This window comes from Mugil cephalus, chromosome 15, assembly GCF_022458985.1.
Source record: "Mugil cephalus isolate CIBA_MC_2020 chromosome 15, CIBA_Mcephalus_1.1, whole genome shotgun sequence".
Classification (NCBI taxonomy): domain Eukaryota; kingdom Metazoa; phylum Chordata; class Actinopteri; order Mugiliformes; family Mugilidae; genus Mugil; species Mugil cephalus.
The window spans coordinates 7,482,315-7,508,635 of NC_061784.1; the positions used below are offsets into that span (position 1 = coordinate 7,482,315).

At 45.4% G+C, this 26,321-nt stretch overlaps 1 protein-coding gene across 14 annotated transcripts in view; it reads left to right on the top strand.

Moving 5' to 3' along the window:
* Positions 1-26,321, top strand: part of auts2a (activator of transcription and developmental regulator AUTS2 a) — a 297,228-nt gene that overhangs the window by 113,746 nt on the left and 157,161 nt on the right. For all 14 annotated transcript variants that reach the window (XM_047606279.1, XM_047606281.1, XM_047606277.1 and 11 more), the window contains one exon: positions 18,213-18,314. In XM_047606279.1, the coding sequence (XP_047462235.1) occupies positions 18,213-18,314 (102 nt within the window). The remainder of the gene's footprint in view (positions 1-18,212; positions 18,315-26,321) is intronic.

The following is a 26,321-nucleotide window of genomic DNA, read 5'->3' on the forward strand; positions in this document are numbered from 1 at the left end:
GCTGCCAGATGGGTTCGCTGGGAAAAAAAAAGGGTGGCTCACGGGTGCAGTGAAACATTTTTTGCTGCTGTGTTTATTTATCTTCTCACCCGTGCTGTAAAAGCACGGCAGTCACGTATCGTTGCTCTCTGCTCCACTCTGTGGTGATGGACAGTTCAAAATCCTAGACCAGGGGTCTTCAACGTTTTTCAGGCCCAGGACCCCAAACTGATGGAGAGATTAAATAGCGACCCCCTGTTAAACTCAGCTTAATGCTATTTATAAATACACATTTATTTTGCTTTTTTTTTTTTTTTTTTGCATTCAATATTAAGCTATTCAAATAATTCATATCCAAATATTCTTTTTTTTTTAATTATTATTATTATTTATTTCAGGTATTTTAAGGTCTGTTTATGTCACCCTATGTTGGACATGTTTGAAATAAAAAATAAATTAATATTTGAACCTGTATTATTCAAATAGCTTAATATTGAATGCAAAATGATGATAATAATGCATATTTATAAATGGCACTAGGCTGAGTTTATATAGTAGGTAGTGGGTCCCTACTTAAATCTCCATCAGTTTGGGGTCCTTGTCCTGGAAAATGTCCTGGACGGTGTGTGAAAAGAAGACACCTGTGACAGGACAGCGACAGAACGCTGGTGGAGAGACGCTCTGAAAGGCTGGGTAAACCTCGTGTCAGACTTGCTTTAAAACGCAGACACTTTCTGGCCGTCTTGCCAGCAGGGGTGTCCATTGATCATGTGGAAGCGCAGCTCCCCATTGGCCTAATCACCTCCATGATCGATTGACCACTGACTGAGTCACACCCGTAGCTCTCGTATTTCCACAAACTGCATCTCATGAATTTGCTCTCTCTCTCTTTCTCTCTGCGCCCGAGCTGCCCTTTTATTTATGTTGTGTGCTGCAGCCTCTATTATCATAAGTCCAAACTCAGCAGATAGGCCCACTATCGATCACCGGCTGGCTCCGGTCGCTCTCCTTTAACTTGTTGGAAGTGAGCAACGTGTGTCTCATTATTTTTTTTTAATTTTTTATTTTTTTCGCTCCGCCTGATCCGCGTGTTGCGATTGTATCAGACAGCTGCTGGTGGGGTTGACCTTTGTGCTGCCCGCTCCCTCGCATCAGAACCGACCCCGCTGGATAATTAGAATTGATTTAGTTACAGTTTAATTAATCACACTGTTAAATCTCCAGTACTTACTGCGGCCTCACACTGTTAGCTTAGGTGCGCGTGCGTGTGTGTGTGTTCGCCCAAGTCTTCGGGGGTTATTAGTCGGCAGAAAAAGAGAACACGGCTGCACGGAAACACAACTCGGTTTATTTCTCAATCAGCTTTTACGGTGGTTACTTTAAATACGTTGCCCTGTTGATGAAATATCAGAAACCGATATTAGTTAGGTTTGATTGCTCAAGTTTTTCGTGAGATGGAAGTTTCCTTTAGCGTGTTGAAAACGCTGTGCTCAGAACAATTTTTGAAATTCCGTGTGTATTCCTCAGTGCCTCCACTATCAGGACACCTGTTAGCTTGACCTTTGCACTTTCACACTGCGTTGCTGCCAGCGTTTTTCGGTACTGGAATAAAAACTTCTTCTTTCGTATTTAATGAAGCCTCTTGACATTCAGTAGATGCCTTAAATATAAGTAAAGCAAAGTGTGTCCGCGCGCTGTTGCTACAGCCCATGACGTCTCGTGCATTGTGATCGCAGCTGCTCGGTTGCGGGAGACACAGACGAGGTGAGAGCAGCCGCCGTTGTTGTCGTTCCCTTCATGTTTACTCATCCTGAAGAGCGTTCTCTCGGAGAGCTCTGGTGAGCCATTGTGCATCTTTTCGCCTCCTTCACGGCGACGGAGAAAACAAAGGGGTCCTCGTTCTGGCGAGGCCTGATTGCCGTCATTAGGATGCACGGGAGCTCCCGGTGCGGCGGGGGCCTCCACTCGAGGGGGCTCGGCTGGTAAAGCACCGCCGCTCGCCTGTTTTTAATAACAATCATCTAAAATCGCTGCAATTAGCCCGAAGCTGTAAGGAGACGGAGAGCGGGAGACGTGGAGAGGGAGGGAATAAGGAGGAGGGGGGGGGGGGGGCTACATGCTCAGAATCAGTGAACCTTTCGAATGTCAGCTCCTCTTTCACATGGAAAATTCAAGAGGGCCTTTGTGTTCATCAATTATTAGCCATGAAAGTTAAAAAGATCCATTGTGTATATTTAATCAGAGTTATATGGGGAATCTTTGAACTGATTCCCAGTCTGGCCTGGGGCACAGGCAGAGGTAGCCTCCACCCCCCTCCTCACCCCTCCTCACCCTCCTCTTCCTCCGACCGACCACTTCTCCTCAGCTCTCAAGTCTGCAGTATTCCTGCTAAGCCTAGGTAAACGCGGCCCTGTCAGAAACTGGCGCAGCAGCGTGGAAACCACACAGGAATAGACACTTGTCCACTTTAAGACCGGAGAGAGGAGACCTGACTGCTGTGTCGAGCTTTTTGCAGTTTCTCAATATTATATGCTGAGGTTCAGTGGATGGATTTCTCTGCAGACAGGATGTGGAGTACTTAACATTTGATGTGAGGCGTGCGCGCCCCGTGCTGCCCTCGCTGCACTGTGTCTTCAGCCCAGAGCTGAACTGGCAGCGCCGCGTGGCAGAGGTTAAATCGCTGCATCAACCAAAGCCGGCCCCGCTCAGATTTAGGAGGCCATTTACTGTTTCCTTTCAGTTTTTATCTTCCTTATTTTTTTTTATGTCTGTCAGTGGGATGTTTATGCTTGAATATTTTTCTTGTCTCTTTGTCACTAGGCAAGTGGTTCATCCTTAGAATGTCTTGCTATGAAAACTGACGTGAGTTTGGCTTTACGGTTTTATCACTGCAGTAAAGCCAGAGATTTTATATTAATACTCCACATTCTTATATGATCTTCCTTACTCCACTCAACCAGATTTTGACTTTTTATTTATTTATTTTTTAATTTTTTTTAACCCTCTGCTCTTCAGATGCTGATAATCAAGTAACATTCCTCGGGTGAATTTATTAGAACTGACACATGGGCTGAAGCTTCATGCAGTTCAGTTTATACACGCATCACACATGCAGTCGTTTTAACAACAAGAATTAGTCGACAAACTTTATTTCTTCTCTTATTTCAGACTTTCTAGAAATGTTGACCCGTCACATGATCTTTCAAATCCCCTTCAAAACAGGCAGGGATTTGTCTCGCTTGTAATATTATTGTTCATGAAGTGTCTAAATTAGAACTTTAGACGCAGGCGTACGTCTGTAGTGGCCAGCTGCAGGTTTTTGGGACGTCAGCACCACACTGGGCTGCGGATAAACGGGAGTAAAAAATGGCTCTACAGCTTTACGTCCTGGGTGAAATGTTCAAATTGTAACGCGATGCGTGTGTTTTTTTTGTTTGTTCTTTTAAAACCATCACTTGAACGTCGTACACTCAGTTGTTACTTTGTATTTTTAGTCCAGTTTGTGTTCATTTCCAGTCGTTCCTTCTGCCCTTCTCCTTCTACGCCTCCACCTCTTGATGCGTTGTCATGTAGCACCACCCACAGGTCAACAGGAGGGTGACAGGCTGCAGCTCCGTCAGGGAAGAAAGAGTCTGACTGACTGACGCAGCAGCAGCAGAAGAAGCAGAAGCAGCAGAGAGTCTGGAGAGTCTGACTGAAAATCACCTCTGAAAGCTCAAAAATAAAGCGGAAGAAAAAAATCACAATCAGAGGGAGCCGTGGCCGACTCACTGTTCCTTCTTGTGGGACGGAGAAAGAAAGTGCAGCATACACGAGAGAGAGAGAGCGCCCGCCACTCTCTTTCTCCCCCTCGGTTTGGGTCTTTGTTCAGGCCGCGCTGAATTATTTACCCGCGTGTTTAAAAGTCGGCTCAGGGGAATTTCGACATTAGCTCTATAGCAGCTCGTTCTGGCCTACAAAAACTTTGCTTCCTTTCATGAGACGTAGTTGGTACTCAGCTGTAAATGAAGAGTTATCAGGTGAAAAAAAAAAAAAGAGAGGGAAAAGTTTAGATAAAAAGCGTAGATGAAAGAGTGCTTTTAAATGCAGCGGAGGCTCGTTTGAACCTCGTTCTTTGGCGTACATCGTGCGCTCCGGTGAGAAGTGAGAGAATTTCTCCCCCAAACCCCCAAAGCTTCCTGTTACTTTTAAGATTACTGCTGGCTTCGCATGTTTCTCCACTACACTACTTTTTTATTTTTTTTTAGTGCGTTCGGGTTGAAAATACTGTAACTCTCGAAAAAGGCCTCATTCATATTCTGCGTTCAATAATTCATACAAAAATCTATGTCAATACCTTTACTCTGTTTGAGATGTTAACGCTGTCTGAGAGCGTAGACGCGAGTTTTGTCAACTCCGGTTAAAATAGCGGCCTCGCTGGCAGGCTTTTCGTAGTGTTTTGAGAACGTCATGCAGAGAGGTGCGCAGCGCAAGGAAGAATTCACAACAGCGCCTCCCAGCCTTGGCCGCCTCGATGACGCGGGGGAGCTCACTGGCGCTCCCACTCTCAGGGGTTCCGCAAGGATTTGTTTTGGGTCTGGTTTAGTCTTTAGTCAGGGCGCGATAGAAGCGATTATCTGTGTAAACGTGGATTAGCTTTTGAGGTTACGTGGCTGTTACCGTGGAGGCGGGTCAGACTACAATAAAACTCAGCCTTAAAAAAAAACTAAGTAGACCCGAATTAAATTCTCTACTGTTATCAGTTAAAATGCCAACACCGCTCCTGCTCGCATCCATATCCAAAAGGCAAGCGACTTTGCTCTGAAGTTCCACTTAATCTTAGCGCGCATGATGGATAAGGTTATCACTTTTTGTATTGCTCATTAGCTACAATTATCTGAGAGCTGCCTGTTTGGCCTCATTTTTTTTTTAAATTTTATTTTATTTTTTGCCTCTTTTTTTTTTTCTTCGTCTTTGACAGAATAATTGATTGTGGCTCTGGAATATGTATGCCACAGCCAGCGCCAGGAAATCTGCAGTGATGAGTCTGTGATCCCTTTTCCTGGGTTGTTTATGCAGCGCTCCTGCCTTCGACAGCCTATGTAGTTCAAAGCCATTTGACACAAAAGCTGTCACAGTGGAAAGCCGCAGAAATGGAAAGTATAACTCCCACATTACTTCCTTCAGCATTTCTTTGATTACACCTCAGTGGATCCTTGTGCTGCTTATATAAAGCCATCTCATGCCGCCCTATTTGAAATGATTACACCAGTTTTGTTCCAGTAAATGCCTGAAGTTTCAAGTGATAAACCTCAGGCTGAGAACCCAATTTTCCCCAGCAAACTGAGAAAGCCACAGGCAGACTCCCACTCCTGCCGAGCCTGCCTTTTAAATTGTGTTTTATTCAATTTTTTGTGTGCTGTTCACTAAAAATTCCACGCTGAGGGGTTACAGAAATAATTTTCATTGTTTCCTCAGGGGGCTGAAAAAAAAAAAGCTGTATTCCCATTTTTTTTTCCTTTTTTCTTCCCCTTCTTTTTCGCCACGGCGCGACTCGGGGTGAGCACAAAAGGGGACAAACCGCTCAGTATCAGCCGTGATTTCCTGAATAGCCCAGTGGGAGCGCGGGAAGTCGGGGTGCATGCGGCAGATCGGCGTTGCCCTGAAACTGCAGCCGTGCTGTGAGGGAGATGGCTTTTCTCTGAGACAGTCCGACTGTGAGCCACGGGTCTGCAAATGAAACAGGGGGGAGGGGGGTGTGGGGAAGGGTGTATGTGTGTGTGGGGGGGGGGGGTTCAGCCTTTACAGATACAAGGCCCCCGATGCCTTGCTGGGAATGTCTGCTGCTGTGGCGAGGCGGAGGGGAGGAAAAAAAAAGGCGGCAGTGGATAAACAGACAAAGAGCTGCAGATAATTCCGCCGAAAACGCGGTGACGCTATTTCCTGCTGTTTGTGAATTCATCAGGCCCCATGCTGGGCCACAAGTGATTTCTAAATATATGCAGCTCATCTGATGTAGATGTGTAAACTCTGTGCCGGGTTATGGATGGCTGTGCAGACAGATTGTTTGCTCTGTGTTCTCTGTGGTCCTCGTGGGTGGGCTCTGCCGGCACCATCTTACTTTGTTTTCCACATGAGCTTTATTGAGTTCCCAATTACGATGCCGGTCCTCTTGTCTTGGGCTCATCGCCGCTGCTGAATTGACCTTGCAGTTTTGCAACGGAGGGCTGTTGTGTATTCAGGCCGGCAGGCCCGTTAGGCGGGCTGACTCCTTCTCCCAGGCCCTGCTCCTGCAAGACCCTGCTTAACAGGCATCAGGCTTACACGCTTAATACTTGGGAGGGGAGAGCGGGCTTAGCTCTTAGCTCTCATTGCCGCTGACATTGTATCAGGCAGCGAGACAAGGCCAGACTACTGCAGCCTTATTAGGCCTGTCTGGATTGGCTTTCCCTCAGTCTGACAGTAATGTTCAATGAGAAAGGGCTGCTTTGGAATTTAATGGAATGTGTAGAAATAACCTGCGCGCCGTACAAGAGGAGCCGTCTCCCGCTGGTGTGTTCCCAGCGCTCGCCTGGCTGCCTGAGCAGCAGAGGAAGGGGCACAGAGGAGGCACTTGCAGTAGGTGGAGCTCTTGTGTCGAATTTTGATGGTGGGAGCTTTATTCACCTGCTTGTGAAGGACACTACAGCCGCTGTTGCAGTGTGTGTGCGCGCACGTGCGTGCGTGCGTGCACGTCTCTTTCCGACATCGCTTATGCAAAATGCAAAGATGGCCTATAACAAGAGATTTACAAAGTAGACGCACACACACACTCACGCACTCATACAAGCACTTAAAGCACATTTGCAATGTAGGGGTAATTGACAGCTCGTGAAGGGTGGTACAACACTGCCAACTGCTCATGTTTACATCAGACCTTATTAAAAATTGTAATGTGATCGTGTGCTTCCAGCTGATAGTAGTTTGTGTGTGCGTGTACGCGCGCCTTTTTTGCCTAGTGACGACGACCCCGCGCGCCTTTCCCCTCACCACTCCCCGACACCTCCATGCAGCGGAACAAACGTAAACGTCTCCCCCCACAATTCCTCCCCTTCTCTGCCTGCTTTCCCTCCCCCCCGCTCTCCCTCCTCCCTCTCTCCGTCTCTCTCCCTTGCGCCACCGCAATCTACCGCAGGCCCTCCATCTCTCCGGCCTGTCAGCGTGCTTTTTCATTTGGCTTGTTGCTACAGGGGGCTCGACGCTGGCAGATTACAACTCGGCAGCCAGTCATTTTCGATTTATCAGAGGCCCCCACCCCCCGCCCTCCCTCTCTTTCCCTCTCCCTCACCTCCTCCTGCCACACTCACTCCTCTCACCAGCATCGGTCCAGACACACAGCGATTCCTCATCACACCGCCACCTAGCATACCTCCAGCAACCACAGCCCCCTCCCCCCTTCCATATCTTCCTCTTTCGATCGGCGCAGAAAATTTAGCTCACAAGCCCCAAGACAAAAAAAAAAAAAGAAAGAAAGAAATATTGTGGCAGTGGAAGCGTTTAAGTTAGAGAGGCAGCTAGAGCTGTATTATTACTTAGGCCTCTGTCACTGGTGATGACCCGGGAGAGTGGAGAATATCGATCGTGTGTCACTCAAGGCATTCAGCAGATTGCATTGACAAAGCTTGTCGGGGCCTTTAATAGCAAGGTTAGCAGCCCTGGCTGGGACCCAGGAGAAAACTCTAACTGTGCCCTATTTCATGGTGGCTTTTAACCATTCGCTGGATCCAGAGAGTGGATTGATAACAGTAAAGAAGTAATTTTACTCTCATAATAGCCTTCCTGTGGTTGACATTTGTGGCCCTTAGTCCCTGTAAAAGCACCTTTCCAAACGCAGGAGAAAGAAGGCCGGCATTGTCTGGCTGCTTTTTTGTGACAGAAAATAGCTTTACACGAACAAAGATGTGGAAATCTAAACAAAGCGCGGCGCAGGCAAAAGAGAACAAAAAAAAAGGGGCAAAGAAAAAAGAAGAAGAAGAAGAAGAAAAATCAAAAGCAGCGTACAAGTGTGATTTATGAGTTGAAGGAAGTCCATTACTCGCAAGAGGAAGCCCAGACCAAAACACAAACAGAGTAAGGGCATGGCTTGCAAAGAGGGTCACGGAGTAATTCTTTTACTCTGCCAAGATCGCTGCTAGCTGCTGAAAACACTACTTGTCAGAGGAAAGGGGGAAAAAAATGGCAGGATTTTGATCTCACTGTAATTCTCAACATAAATAAGAGCACTAAACCACCTAAATAGTCTCTCTTTAAGCCAAGTGATGTGGAACTAGGCTGAAATGTAACAGGTCCCCTGTGTGGTGTAATTTGCCTCACACACACGAGGGGAAGCTATTACAGGCAGCGTAGTCACTGCTGGATGCTGTCATGTTGTTCGTGGCAGGTAGGTATTCTGAGAGCTCTGTAGTCCTTAATCATAACACTGGAACAGATTTGACTTCTTTTATTTGAACAGTCAAGCTGTAACAGTGGATGGAGACATGGTTGGATTTATGAGACGGAGCCAAACCAGGGCTAGAAGTTTCATTAACTTCAAAAGAGAAAAAAAAAAAAAAAACTCAAACTTTGATCGTGAACTTTGAAAAGTAGGACATTTTACTCAAAATAACAGTAAGTATAGTATATTTCACTTTAGACATAATTTTGAATTAGTTCTGAAATTCTTTTGAATAAATTACTTCTTTTCATTTTTTACATTCATTTCCATTTTTATATTTCAGTTCTTATTTTTTTTTTCAGTTGCAGATTTTGTGTTTTCAGATACATGTCTGTTTTGTTTTTGTTGTTGTTTTTTCTTCCTTTCAGACTGTATTTTCTTTTTCCATTTCACTCTTTTGGTCTTGGTTTGGTGTGGGGGTGTGGCCTAAACTGAGAGGGGCGTGGACTCATGGTAGCTGCCAGGTTTTGTGGTTCAGGAGCTGCATTTTAAAATCTGACATTTCCCATTTCCACGTGCCACTGTGACCGCAGCGTAATGTTGGCTAGCAGTTGCATCCACTCGGTCAGGACAACCTGCTGACGCTAGTGCACAGATAAGAAATGTCAAAAAATGGCACAGATTTGGCTCCGTAAAACCCTCATTCAGGATCCTACTACAGTTGAAAACACGGCACAAACATCATCATTTTTACAGTTAAGGCACAGAAATGTGGTATATTAGAAATTTAAATAAAAAGGTTTAAAAAAAAGTGCTTACTTTGAAAACTTGACTTAAGTGGACACATGCAACCCAGGGATTGACGTTTTATTCAATGTGACCACCACACGTTGGCCCATTCATTGGGCACGAGCAGAACAGTAGTCAAACTCATCAAGAACATGGCTAAGATGTTTTCTTTGCTCCAAGCAACTTGCCAAGCTTGTGGTTGTTGGTGTTTCCACTTGGAAAACAAAGCAAAGCAATCTAACATAGCATTAACTCTCCATTCAACAACTGAAAAATGTCATAAATTGGATACTTTATATAACTAGAAACCATGTAGATGGTTGAAGGTTTCTCAGAAAACTGCCTGTTCATTGTTGCTGTGTGGCGCCATCTTAGAATGTAGCTATTCATTTGTTGGATTAAAAATCAGTCTCGATTTGAAAGATATTGATTATAAAGTCCTTTATTTATTTTCCAATACACGCCATTGGAGAACTCAGTCCGGTCTCGCTTTTCCCGTGACAAATCATGTAAGACCGCACAACGAGATCAGTTCACATGTGAGGGAGATCCAAAACATGACAGCAGCTACTACTTTGAGAGCACCGCCTGGCCTGACAGCTGAGAAGTTGCGAGCTGCAAAAAATCGAAGCCATATGCATGATGTCAACATTAGTTTTAGTTTGAAGTGAAATAGTTTCAAAAGTATGTAGAAATAAATTAATATTGATAATGAATATCGAACTGGGTCCCTGTGAATCAGAATTCAAATCGATTCTGGAAATCAGTCCCAGCCCTAGTGGCCAAACACAACATTACAAGATAAAAAAATAACTTCCTAACTTCCTTCTCGGTCCTGTTGGTTTTAGTTCTCTAATTTATCTTTGAGGTCTTGAAGAATGTCTACAATACACCGCTGTCCAAGTGCGGATAAAACGTTTGTGCATTATAAGGCAGAAAAGCTCCCCCAAGGCTTGTTTCAGTGAGAAGCATCCAACAAACAGCCCACGCTGAAATACATTGTAACAGAATGATTCCATTTCTGCTGACATCAGAGAGCAATACGAGCCAGTGCACCGCCAGTTGCTGTCTGCTCTCGGCAGCTTCGTTTCCAGACAGTCTCGTCTTGCCTTGTCCTACAGCACGGCTGATGCAGCTGCAGCCTCTGGCTCTCCCTGCGCTGTTGCTTCTTCCTCTCTGACTGTTGTGTTTTCTGGACCAATAACAGATATTGAAACAGGCTATACCCCTCATTCAGTAACTTATTAACAACGCGCTGTGTTTGTTTTACAGTTGAAGTCGAATGTCGTCCTGTCTGGGTGCTCTACACATACTATAAAATGGTGTTTCCAACAACCCATGAGCATTGGCACATCATATATCGGTTTCTATAAGACAAGTCTTCCTCCTAGTAGCCCATTATGGGAACATTTCAGCTGCTTTTTTATTACCTATCTAATGGAAGGGTCGATGTTCTTCCACTGTAATGTGAAGGTTTATGTACCATCATGCATCAGAGAAGTACAGCATGCTGTTGGAATACACCTGAGTCCTTTCTTGTCTTTGCAATCCTGATCATTTTCATTGCAATCATGTTTTTTGGCAGTATTTTAGTTGCTCTTGGCTTTTTGCTGTCTGCCTCCTATTACCGGTCTATTGAAGCACTTTGAGCAGATGTTTACTAGCAGACTCTCGTTCAAGCCGGGCAAACTGAGGTTGCTAATAATACGGCGGGACCGCAGCACTGTCTAGTTTTATGACTTGATAACAACAGATGTGAATTTCAGGGAGGTGGCTAAATGAGGACGTTTACAGCAGGGATTTGTGATAAGAGCGCTGGCCTCGGGCGGGCACCTGGGTCAGCCAAATGGGAAACGTGTATCCTGCCATCAGATTTTACAGCCCTCTCTAATCCTTTGAATAGCAGCGCAGATGGAGCCAAATGCAGGTAAGGTGAGACGCTATCACTCTTGTTGGTTTACACCAGCCTGGAAGCCGCAGTATGTTGCTTGATAGGCACAGCTGGCTGTTTTCTAAACTAGTAACACTGGCCTGCTCACCAGAGATGAGCGTGCGGCCCGCTGACCTTCATTTTAACATCCACTGGGTTCTTAGATGTTGTAATTAGATGGAAATCACAGCAGATAGGCAGACAGTTGGTCACAGATGTGTTAGGTGATTACGGAGCTTTAATATGAGTGCGTGATGTGATGTTTTCCTATCATAAAATGAACAGACTTCAACGTATGCAACCTTTAAATGTCCATGTTTGTACATAAGTCAGTTAGTGCAACCTGAAACTCATTTAGCATCCAGTCATTCTTCCATGTTGCTTCAGAATTCATGAATTTAAATGCATGTTTATTGAGTAACCTGAGAGGATTTGAGTGGAATGTCTTTTAATTATATATGTATTCCGGCTTTAATTGCTGAATTACTTTCCAGTCACTAGTTCTTCCACGCCTCGGGGTTTCGCATAATGACACAGCTATGACCTATATAGGTTGCCAGTTTTTATTCACAATGAGGGTGCGCCGCCATTTTTACAAATATTTGTAAATTCTCGCTCCGTGTAAAACGCTCCGGTTATGCCTTTTGTAGCAGGGTGTCATGACGAGGTCTCTGCAGCTATTCCTGTAACATGAAAAGGAAAAAAAAAAAAAAAAAAAGTCGCCCTCTTTCCCTTCTAAACCAGAAGCATTTGTCTATCATATTACCACCACACATGAGCCTCACACAAGGCTTGACCCAGTGTTAAGTGTCTGCGCTAAATTTCATTGCCTCCATCTACTGGAAGGCCTGCCAATATACTGGCAGTGAATTCCTGGAGGAAAATAAATGGCAATAAAAAAGAGAAATGATAGCCCCTGCAAGCCGATAGGAGAGGGCTTTTTCTCTGCTGTCTTTTTTCCATACCGTTCTTTATTGAGGCTGCCCAGCTCAGGGAGCTGTGATTTGGCACGCTGGCTCTGACTTTAGTTGGATGGGTGTCTGAAAGCCAATATTTAAGTAACGAGACCGCAGCACATATTCAAGACCTGAGGAAATGTGCAATTAATTACATGCAGATTTCTTTGATGAGGGGTTTGCGTGCGTGCGGATGAGTCGGGCTCTTTTGGTCTTTTTCTTGTGCGATTGGGAGAAGGAATCTGGTAACGCCGTCCTCTCGGCCTGTCTTCTCTCTGCTGTGCACGCTGCACAATGCGTGGGGAATGTTAGAGCTCTGGGAGCTGGAGGTGTGTAAAGTGGGCAGGAAGGTTATTTTACTGCCACGCTGGGCTACTATAACAAGATGTTCAGATATGATCTGAGAGAGCACGGGTCTCCCACTGCTCTTATATTCTCTCCCCCCTCCTTCGCCCCGCCCCATCAACACACACTTTTTCTCCACCTGCTCAGTTCATTATTAAATCTGGGAATTGTCCCCATAACTCAATCCACCAGACTACAGCATTATATGACCATTTGTGAGATGGGTGATTGCGACGCGGGGCAGAGGATGGATGTTAAAAGCATATTGATTTGTCCGTAATGTCGTCATAGATCAGAGATTTATGGCAATATATAAATGCAGCCGCAAGCTCTAGTAGCCTCCAGCCTGCGGCGGAGGAAATGGAGTCCTTAGTATGACTGATGAGATCAAGACAGTGCTCTCAACCACATTCCCTCCCCAACCCCCTCCCCCCCCACCTCCGTGTGGGCTTCCATTTCCCACTCCTGCTCCTCTCAGGATGCGCTCACCCTGCGGCTGCTGTGACTAGCCCACAGTGTCTCCTCCGTGTCTTTGCTTGCTTTGCTTCGCATTCCAGCACAGAAGCTGAAGCATGCCCCCCCCCCGCCCTCCCCTCTGTAGCCTGAGATCGGTCGGCGTGGGTGCGTTTGCCGTCATCGATCCCGCCCGCTGCAAGAGAAATTATGTCGGACAGGGTCGCCAGAAATCAGTGCGATACATTGATGTGAGAGGATTGAAAGGTAATGGAGCTTCTCCTTGGTTACACAAGTGGATGCTAACATTAACTACTCCATCGACTGCCTGCAAGTGCCAGCTTCGCCGCGGCCAAAGTGTAGGCTTCAGGATAAACATGGCAAGAGTTCTTAATGTCACTTGCGCACGGTGATGAAAGCACATGTGACGTCCGTGCTGCAACTGCGGAGATAAAAAGAGGTATTAGGGGTTTATTATCGCGATGTACGCCGGTGACCTCTGTGCCACACACGGAACCAACAGTAAATAAATCTAGGGCGCTGAAAGCCGAGCGCTGATGCTCACCGACAGGCTGTGCGCGAGGGTGGCAAAAGGGGTTATGGGTGACGAGAGGGCCAGGCGGCGCTCCTGTCTGCGGCGGTTAAAACAGCTGGGCCTCAGAGCGAAGCGCGGGGTCAGAGCCGGGTCACGCTGGTGGGCTCGCCCACTCAGCCACCGCCCGGAAAGATGACGCAGGCCCCGATGTCAGACTTCTCTCGCGGGCGCCTCGTGAACCCTCGCCGCTGTTTTCACATAGCAGTCGAGTCGGATAAACCCAGCTGTGAGTTAAACAGGTCCAACAGTTTCCAACTGCTGTTGTCGACCAGCCCAAGGTGATGTTGCGAGATGGGCTCACTGTGAGGCTGATGTGATGTAGAGGCTTGTGGGGTACATAATTAACAATGCTTAATGTGGTCTAATGTTTGGCGATAGTGCATCCTGAGGCTGTCGGGGAGCATCAGTCGACAGGAATGCTTTAAGCCACGAAGCTCCATGGCACTTTAATGGCTCTGTTATATAGACTTCCGAATGTAACAGAAAGGAGATGTTCAAAGCAGCGCCGGTGAAAACTGAGGGTTCTGACAGTGCTGCAGGAAATAGACAATTTATTATCAGCAACGGAGCCCCGGTAGTGGATTATCTATAAAACTTTCATGGTTCTCCCTCAGTGGCAAGCAGCCATAAAACTTCCCAAATGAGGGACTTGTTAATTTACTTGTTAAAGCAAATTAAAAATTTATAAGCGCTTTTAGGTAAATGAGATCCTCTTTCATTGCTGCCCTAGTGGGATTCTCTCTGCCAGATCCTGAGAGGACAGGTTAGCTGTTGTGAAAGCCGCAGAAGAACAATAAAAGCCGTTAAATTGTTCCAGGTTTTATTACCGCCAAGCTCCGCAGCTGCTGTTGTGCGTAACTAAGGGAAACTAGGAGCTGATGGCTACAGAATCCCACTGAGGCCAGTAGAAACTGAGCCCGGTTTTCCCTCTGCCTTTTTTTTTTTTTTTTTTTTTTCCTTTTTGTAGGATGCGAGATGAAAGAGGGGGGGAGTGGAGTTGCTGGGGCAGGTCGGCTGTGTATGGCTCTGTTTAAAAAGGCCTTTGTGGTTAGAAATGTTAGCAGGCCTACTTTTGTGCTTGATTGCATTGAGTCTGTAGTGCGGCCCTTGAGAATAGGTCAATACACTTGTAAAATTCCACTATGGCTATGGTGAGCACTTTTCAGTAAGCGAGAAAATAATTGACTCCACATGTTCGAGACAATGTTGCAGCAGCTGTTGCAGCTTATTTTTCAGGGAAACGCTGTTAAATTAGACATTTGATCATCTTCTCTTGGATCTTGGCGTGTACCTCGTTCCGCTGCTCTGAATCTGTGTTTTATCCAACTTGCATATTTAATTTGTGCTGTGGATAATAGGTGATATACTAATACATTAATTAAAGGCTTTTCGAAACTGAAAAGTCTAGTGAAAATGTGACAGTAACAGTTTTTTGCTTGTTACTTACAGGTTGTTGTTCCAAAATTCAGAGCATTCCTCCCTCAGGTCAGTTTGTTGCTGTGAACACAGCAATCCAACTCACCAACAAATGAACCAAGCTGAGTGCAGTTAGAGAGGGTGTTCCAATCTTTTGTTTGCAGTGTGAACACATGTTAAGACTACCTTATAATTATATAACCAAGCGGTTTATCTAATGCATCTTTGGGAGGGTTTGCACCCGACAGAGGTGCACGGCCCGTGAATGAACGTCGTTGTCTGCCTGGTGCTGACGCTCTGTGTGTTGTTCCTGTGCAGAACACACGACCGCAGACCAGCTGCAAATGCCAGTGCACACGCAGTGCTGGCGACGCTCTGCTGTGCCCCGAAAATCCATTTTCTGACCGGCATCGTGGCTGTGCGCGAGCGCGGAGCCGAGGGCGCACCGGAGCTTTGTCTCGACTGGCGCTAAATGCGACATCGTCTCAATTACTCCTCGAATCGGAATGAAATGTAGCTGTGAAAACACCCTTTAATGCGAGTGTCAAATGTGAAATAATTTCTCGTGCTTGATGGCTGAACCACGCTGAGATTTTGCTGCTCTCTTTGGAAGCGCCACACTGGCTGCTGATTGAAAACAGTTGCTGATTCTCTACTTCAGTAATTTCAGACTGGTAAGAGAGTCGAGAAAAAGAAAAAACAAAAAAAACAAAAAAAAAACAAGAACAACTTGGTCTCCTAAAACAGAGCAGACTTTAGGAAAACAAGTCCTCGCAGTGTGGAAATTAATGGCAGATGCACTTACTAGTAGTTTAAATGTTTCATTAGATTGTAATGTCTTGCTGTGTCTTTAATTGTTGTGAAATTAGCCGCTGGAATATTAAAACCATCTGTTGTTATCTTCCTGCAGGGCCAGTTCTTTCCCAGGCTGATCAGATACAGTAAGGTCATTAAATAAAAGCATCCATATGCCCCAACCTGTGTCTCAATTAATCTTTTTATATTATTGCTTCGGTCGAGAACAGGGGTACGGGTATCCGCACATGCTCATTCCGCTGGCTTAGGTCTCTGCTGAATGCGACCAAGTGCACCGGTGTCCATTAAAAAAAGGTTTAAAGTCGAAGCCAAGTTTAAAAGCCTATAAACCATACAGAAAATGATTTGCATGCCGTAACAAGTGGGAGTGATCGGATCAGGTCGCGGAGACGGCCCCGGCACCCACACGTACGGGCTTCGCATTTAGATTTATCATCTAACAGCAGGTCATTAAATCTCAGCTGCACTGTTTGATGGCACTGACCACCGCCGTTCCCTCCATTTGCTTAAGACATCCATTAATCACGCCATAAAAAGAAATGAATCCATCATCTGAACCTCAGAAAGGGGAGAGCGGATGAAAGAAAAAAAACACAATTCTCTGAAGTAATTTAAGAGAGCTCAGGGGGAAATTAAAGGGAACAAGCTGAGGGATACGTTTTCAAATAGCTGTGTAATCAGGTCCCGAGCTATGTAATATCCCTGAAAGATGAGCCGCTCTTTATTGGAATGTCTTTATTAGACATGTTCTTCAGACATTACACACAGTTAAATTTGTGCAAGATTCCTGATTTCATGGAGTACTTTCTCCCTGATAAGCCGGGATACAGATGACGTGATTATAGGGTTTCTCTGCTGCAGAGTCAGTTTGATAGCGCATTGATTAATAAAAGACAAATCTCTCCATCTCCCCCACTCTTGCCTGACTATATCCTTTATAAGCCCACCATATATGAGTTTGGTTTTAGGCAGAGAATATTTGATGGAAGAACCAGCAGCAGCTTTCAGTAAGTTCTGCCATTTTTTTTTTTTTCGTGTGTGTGTGTGTGTGTGTGTGAGCACATTCATAAATGCATGAGTGTACTGGCATGCGCTGCCAGCAGGGACACTGGCTGCTTAATAAATATTATAGGTCAACATGTTTTGATGAAGGAGCATCAGACTGGGGTATAAACAGCATCCCTTGCCCTTCTTCTTCTTTTTTTTTTTTTTTTTCAAGGATCAGTTCACAGGCCAGGGTGGAGGAGATATTATTCCCTTTTTCTCTCTCTCTCTAAAAAAAAAAAAAAAGTAAAATCCCCCCAGACAAACTGGCATTTAGAAGAAAAGGAGTGAAAATGTGCCCTGGTTTTTGTGGGAATATAATGTGTTGGAGGTAATTAGTGCTATCACAGCACGGGGCATTGCTTCGCTTGAGCCTGTGCACGGGCCACTCTGCCCCCCCTCCCAGCCTTGTCTCAGTGCTCTGTGACCATATAGACACACACGCAGAGTCAAACAGGCCCATCAGGCATTCCCAGTGCTGAGACTCTCTTATCGCGTTCAGCACTCTGGCGAATCCACCCGCCTTCCACCCATCATGCAATTCTCCCAAGGAATATGATTCCTTTCACACCGCTAATGGCTACAGAAAAGGGAACATTTTCATTTTAATTATCTGCTCAACTCGAGGGTTCTTTTCGTATTCCCCCACCTTGCGCCCTTTCATCACACTAAATGGCGGCCGATGCCTGAAAAGAGAATACTGAGGGGGGAAAAAAAATAATATAAAAAAAAAATACACTGTAGCTTTGTCGCTTTCCTCCTGTGCAGGAGGAGGAGGAGGAGGGGAAAGGAAAGTGCAGAGCGTGCCGTCAACTTCTAGTCCAATTCATGCCTCTGCTATTTAGCGGCAGAGCAGTTGTTTACTGCGCTGCGTGTCCATTAAGCTAGCTTTTTATGGTATGTGCTTTGAAATGAAACCTGCGGCATTCGTCTGGTCTCGAAGAAGCCGCCCGGACATCAATTGCAGGCTTGGACGGGGAGTACACACCCCACCTCCTTCCCCTGAGCTTTGTGCTCCCAAAAGTCTTTTATTGTTCTCCAGATTGTGAAGGGCCTCAGACGCTCGCAGATTGGCGCATCCTTCTCTTTACTCTTGTCATTTTGCTGCATCTCGAACAGAGCGTCTGGAGGATGACACTCGCAGGGCTCCTGCTGCCTCAGCATGTGGTGTCTGCTTGGAAAGGATAGTGGCTCCATTTGAAGGTTCTGGAGGGGTCTTTGTCCCTGTTCTCTATTTCATGGGCTGAGAGGAGTTTCATACTGCGAGATCAGATGGCGCCTATCATTGGCAAGCGACGCGATGGCCACTGAATAGGCTCAGAAACATGACAGATTTACAGAGACACCGCCGCAGCCCCTGCCAATTCTCACATATTCATGAACCGATTTCTGTGGGATAACTCTCCAAGCCAGCACTGTCCATGCAGAGCTCCACGCTGCAGTGCGAACAGCTTTTGCTCCATGATATTAACCGTTAATCTCTTTGTGTCTTTGCAGCTGAAACCAGGGCAGAACAACTGTAAGGACAGTGACAGCGAGAGTGTCAGCGGAGAGTCCAAGCCTTCCATCAGGAGCAGCTCCAGAGACAGACTGACAGACGTGAGTGCATTAACTAACAGCATGTCAGCATTTATTTCTGCATCTGTTCATTGGATGCCCTGTTCTAAAAATGTATTTTCTGTATTTAGCGTGTTCAGCTTTCAGCATGACTCATTATAGCCTCAACTAATTAAAGGACCAGTGTGTAGGATTTGTGCCATCTAGTGGAAGGGTTACAGATTGCAGCCAGTTTAACACCTCTTATCTCACCTTCCCCTTATGTCCTACACACTGGTCATTTAACTAATGGACATCAGTGGTATATGAATATTAAAAATATATATATATTAATAATACACTTCCCATTAACGCTGGAGCTTCTTACAAATGTTGCATTACAAATGTCATCCCAAATTTCTATTCTTTAATCATCTTTGCAAGAATATCATTTAATCAGAAAATATAAGGAAATAACAAAGTTGCCTTACTTCAGAACCTGCCATTGCAAGAAATATTGTAAGTTTACATTTAATGGAAGAAACCACAGAACCACTGAAGTAAAATTTCCTTGAATTTTTTGTCAGGATTTTTTGGGCCTGAAAGTATTAAAATTGTGCCGCGGTTGACTACTTTCTTTAATTCTCAAATGTCCTAAGTACACTTGAATTTCTCCAGGTGAAGAGCACTATTTACATCCTGTAGACACACACACACTCTCTCTTCCTCTCCCAGAGGTTCTCGACTGACTGAAACAGAAAAAGGCAAGTAGGTCTGTCTTCCTTGTGGAGGAGCTGAAGGCCAGTATTAACTGACAAAAGAAAGCGCGTCCATGTCTCCCTTCACCCCGTGACATATTCCAAGATGTAAAGCGAGCGGGCTCGAGGGACCTTGCTGCCAGACACCCACCCCTGCTCTTTGATTTGTGTGGAGAATCTACAGCGAAGCGATCAGATATCTGGCCATAATTAAAGCTGCCACTTGGGAGGCGAGCTAGTCTTTGAGAAAGACATGGCCGAACAACTGAAGCACAGCGGATTCTGCATGTAGCTTTACAATGCTTGACCGGGCATGAAATGAAATAAGTAATTTGATGTTGACAACAGAAATTGAAATGATACTTAGTGATTCATATCAGACTGTGCTGTGGTGACTATCCAGCAGTTCACTAAGGGAAAATATCTGACCTGTGGTGGTTATGTCGAGCAGACGTCTACAAATTGTTGTTCTCGTGTTGCCTGTTGAGAAGCTAGACACAACTACCAGATTTTGATGGTCTTGTTTTTTATTTCAAAGAGACCATTCTATAGCTATTCTAACGTAATGACGAAACTTTCATTGGTTTTCCATTGTTCTTTCAATTTTCCTAATTCTACTGCAGAGTATAATCTGACCTTCCCTCATTAACCAAGCATTCAGACAACATCACTGTGATGGAGTGAACTATGTCCTTTTGCACAATAATAACATGTTTCGGTCAGTGTTGTACTCGGTAAGATATATAATGCCTCACAGATATATAATCAGCCTCTGAACTAAATCGAACTTACCGCACCAGTCAGTGTTTATTCTTTTATAGCAATTTTCTTGAAATATTGTTCCAAATTCCAATTTATGTCCCCAGTTCGTTCTGAAAATGTCAAGTTTTCTCACGCAGAAACAATGTACTTTAACCGCTCCCAACCGGTTCTCGAAAGCCTCTGTCCCCCGCCCTCTGCGATCGCTTCCACCAACGTTGGCATTTCGGCCACTCAGTGCACTCAGGAGAGTAGAAGAGCAGCAGCCCTGGTCCTCCCTGCTTCATCTGGTCAAGGCGCCCCACAGGAGACTGAGCATGCATTCAGAGGAGCTGCTGAAGGCTGGGCGGCATGAAGGCAGGCATTTAGACCCCCGTGTCACTTAAGACGGTCACACAGTGTGGGGATGCATCTCCGGTCCCCACAGGTTTCTGAACAAGTCCCCCTCAGCCACGCTGCAAAAACCCACTTCACACGTCGCAAGAAGTGAAAGCCAGTGCTTTTGTAACAGCGCTCAGCTCGCTCCACTGAGCAGACACAGAAATGGACACTACAGAAGATCAAAACTGAGATTCTTTGAGTTTAATTTATTTTCTAATTATTTAAGGTGGTTAGGTTAAGCTAATTCCTAATAATTACTAATGGAGCCAGACTGTTTTTTATGTCGTCGCTGATACACCAGTGCTTGTTCTGCTGAAATATTAAAACAGTTTTGGTCCTAACACCACACAGTTCATCTTGCGCTTCATCTGCTCCGAGATGCTTCCAAACAGTGGGAAAACAAAGACAAAGCATCTAAGTCACTTGTTAGTACCAGAGAGCAGTGTGAGACAGGAGCTAGCTTTGACCCAAACGGTCATTAGACCAACAGTTCGCTAATGGTATTTGCAGAAGCACTCCCTTCCCCTCAAGGAGAGACTATGCTCTGATGAAGCGGATGAACTGAGTCCGCCGACCTGGCGATGGCTGGCAGGGAGATAGAGGCCAGAGGAGGTCAGGCCTGGCAGCCTCCTCTGTCCCGCTCTCCTTCCCTCCTCGCACCATCCTGCCAGCTCATTAAGGCCTACAAATGGCACATCAGCTTGACTGTGTTTGCCTCAACCCCAAACCCCAGCTAAATTGGCAGGCTTAGCCGCATTTGCTCTGAAGCTCAGGGTTCCCTTTTGGATTCGTTTGAAGCCGACATGGCAGCCCCCCCACCGCCACCACCACCACCACCACCACCACCACTCCCCACCCCTTCAGTCTGGGTGGCAGGCATTCAGGCAGGCAGCAGTCCTGAGCTGAGGGAGTCTGCTGGATCAGGGAGGGCATGGAGCTTGGGATGAATCACTCCCGTTTAGTCTCTGCGGTAAGGGGTGAAATGCCATCATTACCCGGCTGCCTATCAAATAAATTGGCAATTACGGGCCTGGGATTGCGAGTAAACAGCATGTTACTCCTTTTTTTCCACCCAAGGCTCTTGATGAGAGGCGGGTGCAGTAGAGAGAAGCTCGGCAGTACTGGGTCAGAGCCCGCCAGTCAACGTTAGCCAGCCTGATGAGAGGCAGAAGAGGCAGACTATAATGAATACAACCCCTATGGACCAGTGTCCGTTTTATTATAAGCCAGAGCTTCCTGTTGTATTGCGCTCTAGCTGTTCTTCAAATTTAAACAGAGGCAATGATGTCCACCTTCACACGCTATACGGCGCGGAATATGCTGCTGTAACACAGACTAATGATTTACACGTTGGCCTCGTTGGATGGCTTATACGCTTAAATTGATACAAGCACTTTGTTGGTGTTACTCCAGATGACTTTGCATGCTGCTTTTTCAAACAGAAATGAAAATGTGAAAATTGCGGGTTCCTGAAATCTACACTCTTAAGTACTGGCTCCTCTCAGACAAGAAGGTTTTCTTGCGGTGAAGTCTTTGAAAGTTGTTTTGTAATGAAACATCTGGAAGTGATATTGTTAAAAGTCAAGCACATAGTCTTCCCGTCCTTTTGAAGCGGTTTCAGCCCAAACATAGCTGAAGTCTCTCTTACGGCTAGTAAAACTGAACTCAGTTATTACTGGCTTTCCGATAAAAACATGACGGTCTGCTCAAAATCCTCTGTGCATGTGGTGAAACCATTTCAAATGCTCAAATTGCAGGTTTTGGAAACTGATTAATGTCATAAAGTATACTTGTTGTTGTAGAGATCACTATTTTTGATTGAATTTGCTGGAGCGGATCAAGACGGCACATAATGTTTTGTCCCTGACCTCGGAGTGCAGTCTTTTCCACAAGCTTCCAGTCCGAACTGAAACTCAGTGTCCAAGTCAACCGCTTATGTAATGTCGCCAGAACTGGTCTGCTTTACACAATGTCCATCCCACCTCCTCAGTACATTCTCCAATTATTTCCTGACACTCTGATGTAAATGAGGTCACAGTCCCCCTACATGTCCAGATATGCCGGCCAATTTGCTCCAACACAGAACTTGTAATTGCTTGCATCAATTATCTGTCCCTTTCTCTCTCTGGCTCTCAATAATTTGAAATGTTTCCTATTAGAGAGAAGCATTTAGATATGGAAGTAGGAATGTTGTACCTATAATTAGCTCATTATCATGGGATCGTACTCTGTTGAGGCCCCCGGTGTGTGCATTTTGACGCCGCGAAATGAACAGCAGATGCAGTGTGGGGATTACTCGGCAGCCTTTCGCCTCTGTATTGGCTTTTCACGAGACTAAAGGCAATATAGGTATAGGTATATACGGTAGGTGTGTAAATAACAGCGACAGAGTGGCTCCCACTGAGGATTCCTGAAACTAGAAGAACATACCGGACAATAATGGTAGCCCAATCGGTGAAGGCAGTTTAACCATCTTCTCAGTTAATACTTTGATGTACTAGGAGATCAAATCGACTGATATCTGTGTTTTACCTCTGAAACCTTATGATCATACGTTTCTGTGATCAAACCTGAAATCATTCTAAGCAAAAGGTTGCAGCAGGAACTCGCTCACTGATTCATGCCATCTGGGTTCCCTATTAATTCACGAGGAGCACCTGGGACCGATTGTAGCACGTTTTTCACTGCCTTCATAGCTATCTCTCAGATCCTGTGAGTTAGAGTAGAGTTCATGTCCAGACACAGAGCTTTCCGCCTTATTTTTTTTTTTTTCTTATTCATTATGCCAAGTTCGTTTCCTGCACAGCCAGTTTGCCAGAGGATCCAGACACAAGATCACTTGACTTGCCTACACCTACATCAACCTGATGAATTCACTGTCTCCCAGGAAGTGGCCAGACATGCTTATTACCACCTCTGGCACTCCAAAACAAGCCCCTTTCGTCTCTTCTCTTCTTTCTCCTATATTGTTCTTCCCCATTTTCGTCTCACTGGCTGCAGTCGAGTTGTCAGGAACAGATTATTACACTTTGTGACATGCCAGTCGGGCAAAATTATGCTGCGCCTCCATCGCCCTGCCAGTAACCAACAGCCGAATGTCCATCAGGGACTTATGAGAGGTCCCACTGGATGGCTTGTCTCTGCAAGTGCTTGGGGCACACTAGCCTCTCTGCCTACACTCACTGGACTTTAACTCAGACTCAGCTACATCTACAGAGATATAATTAGCACTGTGTGATTGTCTGTAGTGACCTCTGAGCGATACCTCAGGTTGAGAATACACGGCGCTAGCTCATCCCTGATGATTCTTTACCGCACCTTCAGGCCTCGAACGAAAAGCTAAACAGCAGGAACCCGGTTTAACATCGCGACCTTTGCTGTGGTTGTGTTATTGTATACCCAGCGAAATAAGGGTCATCAATTGTTGAAATGAAATTGATACAAAGGGATGGTGATGTGTTAAAAATTGTCGGCTTATCCCGGCTCAGTGCAGTTCTTCAGTGCTGCGGATGATAAATCTATGCTCATGGAAGATTAATGGACTGGAGAAGTGGTGTTGAATGTCATTGTTGAAGGTTGAAAGTATTGAGCGCCTGAATCCTATCCATATGTTTTCAGGAATGACATAAATAGGCTCAGCCGGAATCCATTTTGACTTATCAAGCTTAAACCAGTGCCAGAGCCGCGCGTTACTTGCCAAGTATTCAGGCTCCGAGGCTTCCAATAACAAATCCTATTCCACATAATTTCCAGTGAAATTGGCTATGGCTATGTGCTGCCACCCTGTTTTTGCTTTTGTGGTGCGTCCCACTGCTCTTGGCTACATATTACTTCCGCATTCCCGGTAACCCGACCCTGTAGCCCCAATTTTTGATGTCATACCAAGCTGTGGTGAGGGAGTCTCTTCTCTCTTTGTTCCAGCCTTTTCAGCGTGGAGGCTGTTCCGGTGGGGTAAGTTGAATAAGTGGAGCCCGGAGGAATCTCTACAAAGGTCTCTCTCTGATTGGATGCACGCAGAGCCCAAGGAGAGAGCGCCGGTTGCCATAGCAATGTGAGCAATGTGGGAACTGGCTGCATGAAGGAGAAAGGGGAAGTGGTGCTTTCTTTTGTGATGGGAGGTCTTCATCGACTGACATTCCTCTTTATAAAAACACACTAGCCAAACGCGCTTGTAAACACAAATACGCCAAGGCGCACAAACAGTACCGCGCGCACCTTTCTACCCCCCAAAGAGAAGCCGCGTAAGAGCACATACTTAAATCACAATGGCCTGGTAGGGGTGTGCTCACGCCTAAGCTGGGAACCAGAGAAAACATAATCAGACACACCAGGAGTCCAGGACCATCTCTCCCTCATAAACATGATGGCTGGCCATTCACAGCTAGATATCGCTTACTTCCCTTGAGCCAGCTATTCATCCTTACCCTTTCTTCTTGCCCATCATTACAGCTACAAGCAAAGAAATGACACCTTTTATTGTGTAGCGTTCATCCTTGCCTGACTTGAAGCAAATTGTTTAATTCTTTAAGCCATATTATCCATGCCACATGTCTACACATCTATCCACGGGGTGAGTTAAACCTCTCTAAGGAGCACAAGCTTGTTCATGTGTGTGTTATATATATAGATATATATAGTGTATGTGTGAATCCCTGGTGTGTGTATGTTTGTATCAGAGTTCAGCTGCGGGGCGTAGGAGCTGTGTGGGAGGATTGAGGGTTTTGTATGTTCGTGCGTGTGTGTGTACGTGTTGTTGCCAAGTTTTGTTGAGTTTGTTTGAGACATACAAGGTGCTGAGAACGCTGTACGGGGATCAGAGCAGGACATCCCGCTGGTTCTTGAACCTGGTGCAGGCTGTCGTGCAGGCTGAACTGAATGGAATCATAAGGTACCTAAAAAAAAAAATCCCCACCCTGCTGCTCCCCAGCACACAACATCCATTTCTGAAATGTACAGAGAGCCGGGCAATTTGACCAGAAAATTAAATCTCAATATTTTTTTTTTCTTTCCTCTGGACAATTCACAGTTTTAATCCTTTTTTTCCCCCTTTACATACTAACTTCAAAACAAAAGACACAGTATGACTCAATAGTAGTCTTCTTTCCAGATAACTAGGGCAATCTTGGCAAGAACGACCAATGAAAGGCGCCACTTGCAACGCTATTATGCTTTTATGTACTGTGAAGGAAAACTCCAGGTGCAGTTTTCAACAATAAGTAACATACAAATGGGGCAATGCCAACCCTGCAAATGGATTCGTGCTTGTTGGCTCATATTGGATTGATTATTTTCAGTCAAGTCAAGGCTCTTTAACTGCCTCAATTGGTACCATGGTACACCGTCTCCAACAGCAGAACTAATATTAAAGATATCTGTACTTACTAAAAGTCCTTGTTCCAAACGATTTGCAGTCAAAAGCATATAATCTTTAAAATACAAACACCAGACACCAGAAAATACAATGATTAGTCAAATCGCTGCGGCGTGATTGCTGGCTTTACCGACACCTTTGTTAAATTTCCTTGATTGTCCTGCACTGGATTCAACCTATCCCAATTTTGATGATGGCGGTAAATACAGGTTGGTAAAGCTGCTTTCTGTACGGCGATATTGGCAACAATGCCACGGCTGCTGTTGTGCCCAATGTGGAATGTGTTATTTTAAAATGGTCCCGCGTGCTCAGATTTTTAAAATGACTGCTTTCACTTGTGAGGTGGTCAAGGTAAAAAACGGGAGGCAAGACAAACAGACGAACGATGACGATCGAGCTGAGAGCGGTTTGCTCCTACTATGTCTGCATGTGCATTGAGTCCGTGTTTGGTTATCGACAGGCTATACTTAACAATGTGTGCATCCAAGCCATTCTTTTTATTGGAAGGCCTTTCAAGGCCCGGGTGAATGACGGATTACTGGGAGGCATTGGATGTCACAACATTTCTATTTCTGAAGCCAGACCAATTTCCCCTAAACCACAAAACAACAGTGCCAACAACAAATAAAGAGATGCTGCGGGTAGATGGACGGACAGACGCATGGATATACCAAGAAAGGCAGAGAGGTAGTGCCCCTGGATTTACAGTTGGAGAAGATTATTCCAGAGACATTATTTCCCTCAAGTCGTGGGCTTAAGTCAAATTTGGAAGAGAAATGAAATTGCCAGCAGTGAAAAACC